The sequence below is a fragment of the Eulemur rufifrons genome, chromosome 19, assembly GCF_041146395.1.
Source record: "Eulemur rufifrons isolate Redbay chromosome 19, OSU_ERuf_1, whole genome shotgun sequence".
Classification (NCBI taxonomy): Eukaryota; Metazoa; Chordata; class Mammalia; order Primates; family Lemuridae; genus Eulemur; species Eulemur rufifrons.
This window is the reverse complement of record NC_091001.1, coordinates 33,964,849-33,978,854: the sequence shown is the minus strand read 5'-3', so window position 1 is coordinate 33,978,854 and position 14,006 is coordinate 33,964,849. Positions and strand designations below refer to the sequence as shown.

Below are 14,006 nucleotides of genomic sequence, written 5' to 3'. Positions count from 1 at the left end.
TTTCATTTCTGATACTTTAAAGTTCTAAAATTTCAATTATGTTCTTTTTAAAAAATACGTTTTTGTTCCCCTAAGAATTTCTGTGATTGATTTTTAGATTGTATTCAAGACCTTTTGTATATTATACTATATAGATTCTAGGTCCTATTATAGTCCTCTGGAGAATGTTGGTTTTTATAATATGTAAAGCATTCAACTCAATTAGGTTTAGACAACAGTTTTTTTCACCTTGTGTGGGAAGTGGTTCTAATCTCAGTTCAACTCTCAAGGCCTTTGCAGTGTTGCTGTGGAGTGGTCTTGTGCCTGTGCCACTTAAAGGTTAGTCTGAGCTTTGAGCAATGTTTAAAATCTTAGTTTAGTTCTCAAAGCTTTTGCTCTTCTGCTCTGGGTCTTTTCCATACATGTAGAGATGCACTGAGGGAGGGCAGGTTAGGCTGTCTTAGGTAGCATTTTTAAACTGAGCTCCATTCTCCAAGCCTTTGCTGTGCTGCATTTGGTCTGTCCTGTGCCTGGGTGGTTCAGGGGTGAGCCTGATTTGTACAGGTTCATACACACCAGAGCAAGAGGATCTTTCTGCGTCTCTCTTCTGCAAGATTCTCCCCACACCCCGGCTTACAGGGGCCGCTCTTCCTGGTTTCTCTGCCAGAAAGACTGGCTTTCTCTCAGAACTTCAGTGGAAGTTTTTATTGTACTTCTCCAGGACTAGGGCCCACCCTGGGGCAAAACAGTTGAGAGAAAAGGAAAAATCAAAATACAGGAAACTTTACCCCTTGGGGGTTGCTTCTTCAAGTTTTCACTCCCTTCTGCAGTTTCTTACTCTTGTTTACTTTTCAGTCCTGAGGTAGTTTTTTGTGTGTGTTTTGTCTAGGATTTTTAGTTATAATCTGTGGGAAAAGTAGAGTGTGCCAGGCTTATCCTGCTGTGCTGGAAATGGAACTCACTTTATATGTTTTTAATATCTTTTAGATATGGAAAAATGTGGACAATGAAAATATGAAACTAGTTTTTAAAATAAATGTATTTGTGACTATATCCTAAGTTATTTAAAGAATTATTTAGTATTTATTATTATAATAAAATTACATAAAACTAAATTTTTCGGGTTATTGGATTTTTTTCCACAGGGCTATAAAGAAGGTATGCTTAGACTCTGTAATTTCTTATTTCTCCATCCTTGTTTTATTCTTTCTTCTCTCTTTAGGTTTGCCTACTATTCTTACTAAGTATAAAGATAACTGCTTTATTTGTATTGTACTTATATTATTTAGAAGAAGGAAATCCAGTTTCTTGATTTCCTGTAGAAATTTGCCTGTTTTAATACTTTATGAATAAATAGAGAGTAGAAGGTGAAAGAAGCTATAACAATTCACATTTTAAATCTAAAACATACTATTTTATTTAAATGTAATTAGAGGGAAAGTTGATTTGAATCATTTATAAAACATTATGAAGAGTCAAATAGTTTGAGGCTCAGAGAAATTTTATTATGTATTTAACATTTTTTGAGATATAAAGTTGACATCAAAAATATCAGCTACTCTGTGAGAACTAGAAATTACTTTGTTCTATGGAATAGTTCTTGTACTCCTCAAGGGTAATGCAGATTTTACATTAAAGCTATGAATAGCTTATTAGTTTCTCAGAAAGGGTCAGAAATCCTCATTTGTTTACTATCCCATGATGTCAAATACAAAATATTTCAGTGAGTTTCTGTGAGTGGATTTTTATGAGCAGAAGCAGAAAATAGACTTATTGCTACTTAATTTTGTATGTTAATATGTTTTAATAGGTATTTCACAAATACTTTTGATGTTTTGTTGTTATTTTGGTAGATAGTACAGTTTTTATAAATTATTTGCACCTTTGCTTAAATACACTATTAAATAGTTAAGGTTTTTACAATTGAAAGAGTTCTTTTAATTAATTTATGTTCCAGTAGTATTAGTGATATATGATTTTTTTTACCTCATTTTTAGATTAGTTTTTTTTCTGTTCTAGCAACATGATGCAGAAGTTGAACACTTAACTGAAGTTCTTAAGGAAAAGAATAAAGAAAGCAAAAGACTGAGGTCTTCTTTTGATGCATTGAAAGAATTGAACGATACGTTAAAAAAACAAGTAAGACTTGTTTAATATATATTAGATTATAAGACATTCTAAGAGCTATATTATTTAATAAATTATAAGTCAGCCTTAGAACATTTCAGCTGGGGAAAAATTTTGATTAAATTTATTTGTTAGCTTTATTATAAAATATTTCCAAGTATAAATAAAGTATTCTTAAGCTCATCGTTTTTTCTCGTCATCTGTTCTGGCAACCAACTGAGATATTTGGCAGTTTGAATTTTTTTTAAAAAATATAAAAGCATCACTAGATTAAAAATAAGCAAAAGAAAAAATCTGATAACCTGAAAACTAATGCCATTTCAGGCACTGATTTCTGGCTTTTTTACTTATTATTTTAACTGCTGTTATGCATCACTATTTAGCATTCATTTATTTTCTGAGTTTCTACTATATGCCGGGCACTGTACTAGACTCAATCCTCCACATTGCTCATGGTCTCATGGTTATAGAATGGTATCATATTGCACTAGAATATTTACATAACTGGTGCAATTTAGGTCACTACATAATACTAAACTTGCATAACAAATATTTGTGTGAGTTGTGTCTTTTTTTTTTTTCGTTTGGTAGTTTATGGCTGAAAAATATGAAAGCAAAGGAGTACATTAATGAGAGATAGGAAAATTATTATTGTGTATTAGATTGTATGGGGAGGAGAAATAGATGTACAGTAAGTGGAGTAAACCTAGTCATTTTGAAAATTAAAGCACTGGGCTGGGAAGCTTTATGGATTCTAAAATGTAGCTAAGCTCAGACTCTGAGAGATAATTTGCCTCCTAGAATTCCTTAGCCAGCTGACTGTCCATCTGTTCTGCTTCTGCTTTTGATTACATGTAATCTGTACTTGTTATAACTTCTCCTTAGCAGTGATAGCTAGGTACCTTGTTTCTCACTTGATCCAATTCTTTGGCTTCCCTGAATTCACATGGCTTCCCACAGTTGGACTATGAACTCAGCAGACTGTTGTCTGTTTGGAAGCCTGGAGAGAGAACTCTTTCCCATTACAATCTCAGTTTAGTATCCTTTTGTGAGAAGGGTTTTTAATTGCTGGTATAGCATTGGCACATTGTTGCCCATACCTACCTCTTAGGTTTCTATAATCCTTAATAACTTTGCACATGTTTGCATGAATGTGTGTGTAGATACGTGGAGTTTTAATTGTTTGGACCTATTGATAATTGGATTTATGAGCTAGTGTGTCCAAACTGAAAGAGCTTGGGAGGAACTCTTTGATACCAAGTAGCAGAATGCTTTTTTATGGTTACTTTGTTTAGAATAGTTGGGAGGTCAGCGAACATTTTCTGTTAAGGATCAGATAATAAATAGTAATATTTTGGGCTTAGTGGCCCATATGATCTCTGTCACAGTGACTCAACTCTTGACATCATACTGCAAACGTAACCACAGGCAATAATTGGCAGTGTTCCAAAATGACTTTGTTAATAAAAGCAAGCAGTGGGCAGATTTGGCTTGCAGGCCATAGTTTGCCAACTTTTGGCATGATGAATCATATATACTTTGAAATTTCTTAATAAAAGGTACATTATTTCTGTGGCTAACTTACATAGTAATTTATGATAACACTGGATATAAGTTTGCTAAAATAACAACAATATGAAAACATTTCTCATTAAGACTTGCCAAGCTGAGGACACAAGGATTAATGGTCAGGACCAGCAGGGAGAGAGTCCCTGTGAACACCCCAAGATCTCAGTCGAGAGAAGCAGAGCTGCACTTTGGAAGCAGGCGAACAAAAAGGAAGACAGAACCTTCCTCAAACTGAAACCTTGATTATTCCTTGTTCTTGATCAGATTATGGTTCTTACTCCTCAGTTGAAATACCTAGGAGAGGAAAAGATGACCCCACTCTGGAAGAAGATGTCACATGTAGCCTTTATAATGTTTTATGTACAGTGTCTTTCATTCTATACAACATTAATAAGCGCATCAAAAAACAGAATCACATGACTAAATGTGAAGAAATAAACCTCAGAGAATATAAACATACCTGCAAATGATCCCTATATTGGAGTTAACAGGCAGTGACTTTAAAATAATGCTTAATATGTTCAAGAAAGTAGAAAAAAAGATTGAAAACTTCACTAGAGAACTGGAATTTATAAAAAGGAGCTAAATAGAAATTCTAAACTAAAAAAATACTAATTGAACTTTACAGTAATGATGAATAGATTTTTTTTTTTTTTTTTTTTTTTTTTTTTGTTGAGACAGAGTCTCACTTTGTTGCCCAGGCTAGAGTGAGTGCCGTGGCGTCAGCTTAGCTCACAGCAACCTCAAACTCCTGGGCTTAAGCGATCCTACTGCCTCAGCCTCCCGAGTAGCTGGGACTACAGGCATGCACCACTATGCCCGGCTAATTTTTTCTATATAGATTTTTAGGTGTCCATATAATGTCTTTCTATTTTTAGTAGAGACGGGGTCTCGCTCAGGCTGGTCTCGAACTCCTGACCTTGAGCAATCCACCCGCCTCGGCCTCCCAGAGTGCTAGGATTACAGGCGTGAGCCACCGCGCCCGGCCTAGATTTTTAACTTATTTTTAATTGACACATAATTGTACATAATTATGGGGCACAATGTGATATTTTGATACATGTGTACGTAGTGGTTAAAATTGTAGTAATTAGCAAATCCATCACCTCAAACATTTATCATTTCTTTTTGTTGGGAACATTCAAAATCCTCTCTTCTATTTGAAAATATACCATAAATTGTTAATTATATTAATAGTTACAGTGCTATAGAACAGTAGATTTACTTCTCCTGTCTAGTTGTATTAAATAATTTTGTATTTGTTAACCAACTTCATCCGATCCCCTCCTCCCTGCCACTCTTCCCAGCCTCTAGTAACCAATATTCTACTCTCTAATTCTGTAAGATCAACCTTTTTTTTTTTTTAGCTTCCACATATGAGTGAAAATATGGTATTCATCTTTATGTGCCTGGCTTATTTCACATAACATTATGTTCTCCAGGCTCATCCACGTTGCCGTGAATGACAGGATTTTGTTCTTTTTTGTGGCTGAATAGTTTTCCATTGTGTATATATACCACATTTTCTTTATCCATTCACTCATTGATAGGCAAATAGGTTAATTTACCATCTTGGCTATTGTGAATAGTGATATATTAAACATGGCAGTCTTTGACATACTGATTTCCTTTTCTTTGGATATATACCTACTAAAGGGATTGCTGGATCATACGATAGCCACATTTTTAGTTTCTTGGGTAACTGCCATACTGTTCTTTCCATAATGGCTGTATTAATTTACATTCCCACCAACAGTGAAAGAGTTCCCCTTTCTCTACATCCTCACCAGCGTTTATTATTTTTTCTCTTTTTGATAATAGCCATTCTGACTGGGATGAGATGATATCTCATCATGGGTTAGATTTGCATTTCCCTGGTAATTGGTGATGCTGAGCATTTTTTCATATACTTTGTGGCCATTTGTATGCCTTCATTTGAGAAATGTCTATTCAGATCACTTACCCATTTTATTTGGATTATTTGTCTTTTTGCTGTTGAATTGAGTTTCTGCTATATTCTGGATCTTAATCCCTTGTCAGATGAATAGTTCACAAATATTTTCTCCCATTCTGCAGGTTGTCTCTTTGTTGATTATTTCCTTTGCCATGTAAAGCTTTTTAGTTTGATATAATCCCATTTGTCTGTTCGCTTTTGTTGCCTGTGCTTTTGAGTTCTTATTCATAAAATCTTTGCGTAGGCCAGGGTCCCGAAACATTTCCCCTATGTTTTCTTCAAGTAGTTCCGTAGTTTTGGGTCTTTAATCCATTTTGAGTTGATTTTTGTAAATGGTGATATGTAGGGGTTTAGTTGCATTCTTCTGCATATGGATATCCAGTTTTCCCAGCACCATGTATTCAGGAGACTGTTCTTTCCCCAGTGAGTGTTCTTGGCACCTTTGTCAAAAATCAGTTGGCTGTTACATGTGGATTTATTAATATTTCTGGATTCTCTATTATGTTCCATTAGTCTGTGTGTCTGGTTTTATGCCAGTACCATGCTGTTGTGGTTACTATAGCTTTGTACGCTATTTTGAAGTCAGGTAGTGTAATGCCTCCAGCTTTATTATTTTTGCTCAGGATTGCATTGGCTATTTGGGGTCTTTCTTGGTTCCACGTGAATTTTAGGATTGGTTTTTCTATTTATGAATGTCATTGGTATTTTTATATGTTGTTGGTATTTTGATAGAGATTGTATTTAATCTGTAGATCAGTTTGGGTAGTGTCTTTTTAACAGTATTCTTCTATTTCGTGAACATGAGATACCTCCATTTTTTTGTGTCCTCCTTAATTTCATTCCTCAGTGTTTTATAATTTTCTTTATAGAAATCTTTCACCTTCATTGTTAAATTTATTTCTAAGTATTTTGGAGGTTTTTTTGTGGCTATTGTACTTGAGATTCCTTTGTTTTATTTTTCAGCTAGTTAGTTAGTTGTTGGTATATAGAAACACTATTGATTTTTGTATATTCATTTTTGTATACTGCAACTTTATTGAATTTGTTTACCAGTTCTAAGAGTTTTTTGGTAGAGTGTCTAGGCTTTTTATTAATATATAAAAGCATGTCATCTGCAACAAGGATTCTTTTTAATGTATATGCTCTTTATTTCTTTCTATTACCTAATTGCTCTGGCTAGTACTTCCAATACTATATTGAATAAAAGAGGTGAGAGTGGGTATCCTTCTCTTGTTCCAGTTCTTAGAGGAAAGGCTTTCAGATTTTCCCTGTTCAGTTTGATGTTAGCTGTGGGTTTGTCATGTATGCCTTTTAATATGTTGAGGTTTTTCCTTCTATACCTATTTTGTTGAGAGCTTTCATCATGAAAGGATGTTGAATTTCATCAAATACTTTTTCTGCGTCTATTGAGATCATATGGTTTTTGTCCTTCATTCTGTTGATGTGATGTATCACATTTACTGATTTGCTTACAATGAATCTTCCTTGTATATCTTAGATAAATATCACTTGATTATGGTGTATATTCTTTTTGATGTGCTGTGGAATTTGTTTTGCTGATATTTTGTTGAGGATTTTTGCATCTATATTTATCAGGAATATTGGCCTGTAGTTTTTATATTGTGTCCTTGCCTGGTATTGGCATCAGGGTTATGGTGGCCTTGTAGAATGACTTTGGAAGAATTCCCTTCACTTCAGTGTTTTGGAACAATTTGAGAAGAATTGATATTAGTTCTTTTTTAAAAGTTTGGTAGAATTCGGCAGTGAAGCTATTTAGGCTTTTCTTTGCTGGGAGACTTTTTATTATTGGTTGAGTCTTATTACTCGTTATTGGTCTGTCCTGGCTTTTCATTTTTTCTTGGTTCAGTCTTAGTAGGTCCTATATTTTCAGGAATTTATCTGTCTCCTCTAGGTTTTCCAATTTGTTGCTGTATAGTTGTTCATAGTAGACTCTAATGATCCTTTGTGTTTCTGTGGTATAAGTTGTAATGTCTCCTTTTGGTTTGATTTTATTTGGGTCTTTTCTCTTTCTTTCTTATTTTGTCTAGCTAATGGTTTGCTGAGTTTGTCTTTTGAAAACACCAACTTTTTCTGTTGTTGATCTTTTATATTGTTTTTAATCTCTAGTTTATTTCTGCTCTGATCTTTCTTTCCTTCTAATTTTGGCTTTGGTTTGTTCTTGATCTTTGAGTTTCTTGAGGTGCATCATTTGGTAATTCATTTGAAATCTTTCTACTTTTTTGATGTAGGCATTTATTGTAAACTTTCCTCTTAATACTGCTTTTTCAATATCCCATTGGTTTGGGATGTTTGTGTTTCCATTTCCATTTGTTTCCAGAAATTTTAAATTTTTCTTAATTTCTTCATTGACCCATGGGTTGTTCAGGAGCATATTGTTTAGTTTTCATGTATCTGTATATCTTTTAAAGTTTCTTTTGTTACTGATTTCTAGTTTTATTCCACTGTGGTTAGAAGATATTGATACAATTTTGAATTTTTAAAAATTTGTTGAGACCAGTTTTGTGGGCTAACATATGGTCAGTCCTGGAGAGTATTCTATATGCTGAAGAAAAAAGAATGTGTATTTGGAGCTCTTGGATGAAATGTTCTATAAATATTTGTTAAGTCCATTTGGTCTATAGTACAGTGTAAATCTGATATTTCTTTGTTGGTTTTCAATCTAGTGATCTGCCCAGTATGGAGAGTGGAGTGTTGAATTCTCCCATTATTAGAGTATTAGACTCTATCTCTCCCTTTAGATCTAGTAACATTTACTTTATATATCTGGGTGCTCCAGTGTTGGGTGCATATGTATGTATAATATACACAAATATATTTAGAATTGTTATATCCTCTTGCTGAATTTATTCCTTTATTATCATAGAACAACCTTTGTCTCTTTTTCTAGATCTTGACTTCAAGTCTATTTTATCTGTTATAATTATAGCTACTTCTGCTTGGTTTTAGTTTCCGTTTACGTGGAATATGTTTTTCGATGCCTTCACTTTTAGTCTATGTGTGTCTTTACAGGTGAAGCAAGTTTCTTGTAGGCAACATATTTGTGGGTATTTTTTTTTAATTTATTTGGCTAGTCTAAATCTTTTAATTGGGGAATTTGTTCACATTTAAGTTTATTACTGATAGGTGAGGACTTACTCCTGTCATTTTGTTCATTGTTTTCTGGTGTTTTGAATATGTTTTTTTCCTTTTTTCCTCTTATTGTTTTCCTTTATGGTTTGATCGTTTTCTGTAGTGATACGGTTTTTATTCTTTCTCGTTGTCATTTATGTATCTGCTCTATCATTGAGTTTCATGCTATCACGTGTTTTCATGGTGGTAGTTACCATTCTTTCACTTTTAGATGTAGGACACCCTTAAGCATTTCTTGTCAGGCTGGTCTAGTGATGAATTTCTTCAGTGTTTGCTTTACTGAGAAAGATTTTATTTCTTCTTTATTTCTGAAGGATAGTTTTGATGGGTATTCTTGGCTGACAGCCTTTTTTCCCCAGCATTTTTTTTTTTTTTTTTTGAGACAGAGTCTTGCTCTGTTGCCCAGGCTAGAGTGAGTGCCGTGGCATCAGCCTAGCTCACAGCAACTTCAAACTCCTGGGCTTAAGCGATCCTACTGCCTCAGGCTCCCGAGTAGCTGGGACTACAGGCATGCACCACCATGCCCAGCTAATTTTTTCTATATATATTTTTTAGTTGGCTAGATAATTTCTTTCTATTTTTAATAGAGACGGGGTCTTGCTCTTGCTCATGCTGGTCTTGGAACTCCTGACCTCGAGTGATCCTCCTGCTTTGGCCTCCCAGAGTGCTAGGATTACAGGCGTGAGCCACCGCGCCCGGCCTTCCCCCAGCATTTTGAATATATTATCCTATTCTCTCTTGGCCTGTAAAGTTTCTTTGGAGAAATCTGCTGTTATTCTAATGAGGATGATTGCCTTATATGTGACTTGACATTTTTCTGTTGATGTTTTTAGAATTCTCTTTTTGTCTTTGTCTTTTGATAATTTGACTATAATGTGCCTTGGGGAGGGCTTTTTTGGGGTTAAATCTATTTGGGAACCTATAAGCTTCTTGGATCTGAATGTCCATATCTCTCCTCACATGGGAAATTTTCAGCTATTATTTTATTAAATAGGTTTTCTACACCTTTTTCCATCTCTTCTTCTGTAACTCATAATGCAAAAATTGATTACTTAAGAGTGTCTCATAAGTCCTGTAGGCTTTCTTCATTCTTTTCTTTCTTTCTTTTTTTTGTGATCTACCTGTGCTGTTTCAAAAGACATGTCTTCAATTTCATAAATTGTCTTTTCTGATTCATGTATTATTCTGTTGTTGACTCTTTCAATTATATTTTTAATTTCATTCGTTGAATTCTTCAGCTCCAAGATGTCTGTGTATTTCTTTTAATGATGTCTATTTCTTTGTTGAATTTCTCCTTCAGATCATGAGTTGTATCTTTTATTTCATCAAAATGTTTATCTGTATTGTATCTCACTGGGTTTCCTTAAGATCGTTATTTTGAATTCCTTTTATGGAATTTATAATTTTTCTGTTTTGAGGGTGGTCTGTTACTAGAGAATTATTATTTTGGCAGTGTCATGTTTCCTTGCATTTTCACTTTTCTTGTTTCCCTATGTTGGTATCTGTGCACGTGGAGGAACAGTTGCCTTTTTTAGTTTTATAAAGTAGCTTTTGTAGGGAAAAGTTTATTCCTGTGGATGGGTCCTAAGGTGTTGTTTGGGTGGGGTGCATTGGCTTTGGTTCTGGGTGGACACGGTAGTCTCCATACAGTTTCTTTAACTGTAATTCATGTTAGTGATCTTTGCAAGTGCCTCAATGGGCTAGGCTGTAGGAGTTTGTGGTGGCGGCATAGCTTTGCTGGGGCAGGCCTCCCAGGCTGGTTCTCAGGCTAGGAGCACATGCATGCAGGCAATGGGTTGGACAGTTCAGTGACCAGCTTGTTGGGGATCACACCTGCTGGGCTGTTTCTCTAGCTGCGGGTGTGCATGTTGATTCAGTTGGTTTAGCTGGTTTGGGGGTGAGTACACTGGAGGAGGGTCCATTGGCCTGTTTCTACAGCCAGGGATGTGAGCGCATGGCAATTCAGTGACTTAGGGTCCGGCTCATTGGGTGCAGGTCCACTAAATTGTTTTTCCAATCAGGGGTGCCAGGTGGACTCGCAAGGTGAAGGTTTGACAGACTATTTTTCCAACCTGATGTGCAGATGTGTGTCATTTCTGCTTGCCTGGTGTTGGCTTCTCCACTGTGTATGATCAAAGTCAAGACAGTTCTTGGGCCTGAGTTCCAAGCAGCTTGAGTTGTAGTGTTGTGCCACCTGTGTGGGCTTGGTGGAATGACAGTGGAGCCCAGGGCTGGAGAAGTCCAATGGCTATTGGCCTTCAGAACAAGGCACACTTCAGCAGTGGCTGTGGTTTGAAGATGGCTCCATGTTGCAGCAGCTTGGGTCACAGGGGTTTGGAGAGTGTACAACATGTGTTCCTACTCTGGAATAATGCAGCTGCATGATTTCTAGGCAGTTCCTCAAACTGGGCTCAGGGCCTGTGAAGAATGTACAGTTGGTGGGGGCCTTCTGCTTACCTTTTCCCTGGAAGGGGAAGTCCTTCCTGGCTATGAGCCAATCCCAGTGGGGGAGCAGGGCAGCAGAAGCCAGGTGCCTTACTCACCTCTCTGTGCTCCCCTCCTGGGCTTTCGTACTCCACAGGGATCTTGCCATTGCTTACCTGTATACTCCGGTGCTCTCTGTCAGACACTGGAGTTGAATGTGAGTTGTTTATTCATTGATTTGGTCCTTCATTGCTGGAGGGGAGAAGGACCAGACACTTTTAGTCAACCATATCGCTGACCTAATGAATGGGTTTAACAACAGATGAGATACAGAAGAAGAAAGGATTAGTGAACTGGAAGATAGTTTCGTAAAAAGTCTCCACATTGAAGCATTGAGTGAAGAAAATAGAAAATTTAGGAAAGAGACATGTAGTACATAGTTAAGAAGTTTAATAAATGGGAGTTCCATAAGGAGAAGAAAGAGAATGGGGCAAAAGCCAAATATATGAAGATACAATAAACAAGAATTTTTAAAAACTAGTAAAAGATTTCAACTACAGATTTAAGAAACTGTGTTACTAAGCAGGATTAAGATTAAAGAAAACTGTATGTAGGCACATCATTTTAGGACTCTTAAAAACTGTAGATAAAGAGAAAATCTTAAAGTGGTCAGAGAAAAAAACAGCACCTTACCTTCAACGAAGCAGCAGAAGACTTTTGTCTGGCTTTTAGGGAGGAAATACTACATACCTCAAACATGGAATAGAACAAGAGAAGAAATTTCTTTTACTTGTTGTATACAGCCAGCATAACCTTGAAGCTAAACCTTGACATTATAAGAAAGGAACAATGTATACAGTCTGTCTCAGAAATATAGGTACAAAAATTTTAAAATATTAGTAAACTGAATCCAGTGATACATAAAATGTGATACATACATACACAACTTAGCAGCATTTAGTCCAGGAAAACTTGGATGGATCAACCTTTGAAAATTAATGCATTATCTAATAAAAAGAGAAAAATTATATGACAATTTCTATTGGTATAAAATTTAGCAACAACTCATGATAGTAACTAGTAAAAGAAGAGAATTTCTTAAATCTGATAGAGTACCTATAAAAACATCCAACAACAAAATGATATTTAATGGTAAGTTATTGAAAGCTTTTCCCTTTGAGAGCAAAACAAAATAAATGTGCTTGCTGTTACCACTTCTATTGAAAATTGAAAGTTCTAGTCAAGACTAGACATGAAAGTTCTAGTCAAAGCAATAAGGGAAAAAACTGTAAGGATTGGAAAGGGAGGAGATATTAATAATACTCATTCACAGTTTACATGTACCATAGGTATCTAAAAGAGTGTATAATAGACAAACTCTTAGAATTAAGTATAGCAGAATCTCTGGATGTGAGTTCAATATACATAAATTTAGTCTATTTCTATATATCAACAATGATCAGATAATGCTATTTATTGAAAGATACCATAGGTAATATCATAAAAAAATCATTGGATACCCAGGATTAAATCTAAAGAAAGTTGTGTAAGATACCTATACTTAAAACTACAAAATATTATTAAAAGAAAATAAAGAAAACCTTGGGCCGGGTGCGGTTGCTCACGCCTGTAATCCTACCACTCTGGGAGGCTGAGGCAGGTGGATCGCTCGAGGTCAGGAGTTCGAGACCAGCCTGAGCAAGAGTGAGACCCCGTCTCTACTAAAAATAGAAAGAAATTATCTGGCCAACTAAAAAATATATATAGAAAAAATTAGCTGGGCATGGTGGTGCATGCCTGTAGTCCCAGCTACTCGGGAGCCTGAGGCAATAGGATCGCTTTAGCCCAGGAGTTTGAGGTTGCTGTGAGCTAGGCTGATGCCACGGCACTCACTCTAGCCTGGACAACAGAGCAAGACTCTGTCTCAAAAAAAAAAAAGAAGACCTAAATAAATTGAAGATATGTTATGTGCATGAATGGGAAGACTCAATATTGTAAAGATGTCAGTTTTTCCCATTGTGTGTGTATGTGTATATATATAAAATACAATCCCAATAACTCATTGCACTACATACTTATATTCATATACATTTCTTTATATGTGTTCTAGTTCAGTAAAAATTTTACTTGAGAAAGTTTCCCACTAAAATATACTTTTTTTTTTTTTTTTTTTTTAAGATACAGAGTCTCACTCTGTCCCCCAGGCTGGCAGGCTGGAGTACAGTGGCCTGATCATAGTTCATTGCAGCCTCAAATTCCTGGGTTCAAATAATTCTCTTGCCTCAGCCTCCCCTAGCTAGGACTATAGGCACATGGTGTATCCCAACAAGCCTGGCTAATTTTTAAAAAAATTTTTTTGTAGAGACAAGATCTCATGTTGCCCTGGCTGGTCTTGAACACCTGGCCTCAAGCAGTATTCCCACATCAGTTTCTCACAATGCTGGGATTACAGGTGTGAGCCACTGCACCCAGCCAAAAATATATGCTATTAAGACGTCTGGATTTCTCCCTATAGAGGTCTTTCACCTCCTTAGTTAAATATATTCCTGGGTATTTTATTTTCTTTGTTGCTATTGTGAAAGGTATGGAGTCTTTGATTTGGTTCTTACCTTGACTATTGTTGGTGTTTAGGAATTCTGTTGATTTATAGACATTGATTTTGTAATCTGAGACTTTGCTGAGTTTGTTCATCAATTCCAGTAGTGTCTTGGCAGAATCCAGATATAGGATCATATAATCAGCAAAGAACAAGTTTGACCTCTTCTGCCCCCATTCGTATGGGACTTCCAGCACTGTGTTGAAT

General features: G+C 35.8%; 1 protein-coding gene across 8 annotated transcripts in view; it reads left to right on the top strand.

Moving 5' to 3' along the window:
• The window catches only part of CCDC138 (coiled-coil domain containing 138), a 90,480-nt gene that overhangs the window by 19,421 nt on the left and 57,053 nt on the right, over positions 1 to 14,006 (top strand). For all 8 annotated transcript variants that reach the window (XR_011236180.1, XM_069494302.1, XM_069494303.1 and 5 more), the window contains one exon: positions 1,999 to 2,118. Coding sequence is in view for 7 of the 8 variants with exons in the window: in XM_069494302.1 (XP_069350403.1) it covers positions 1,999 to 2,118 (120 nt within the window). In the remaining variant the exon portion in view is untranslated. The remainder of the gene's footprint in view (positions 1 to 1,998; positions 2,119 to 14,006) is intronic.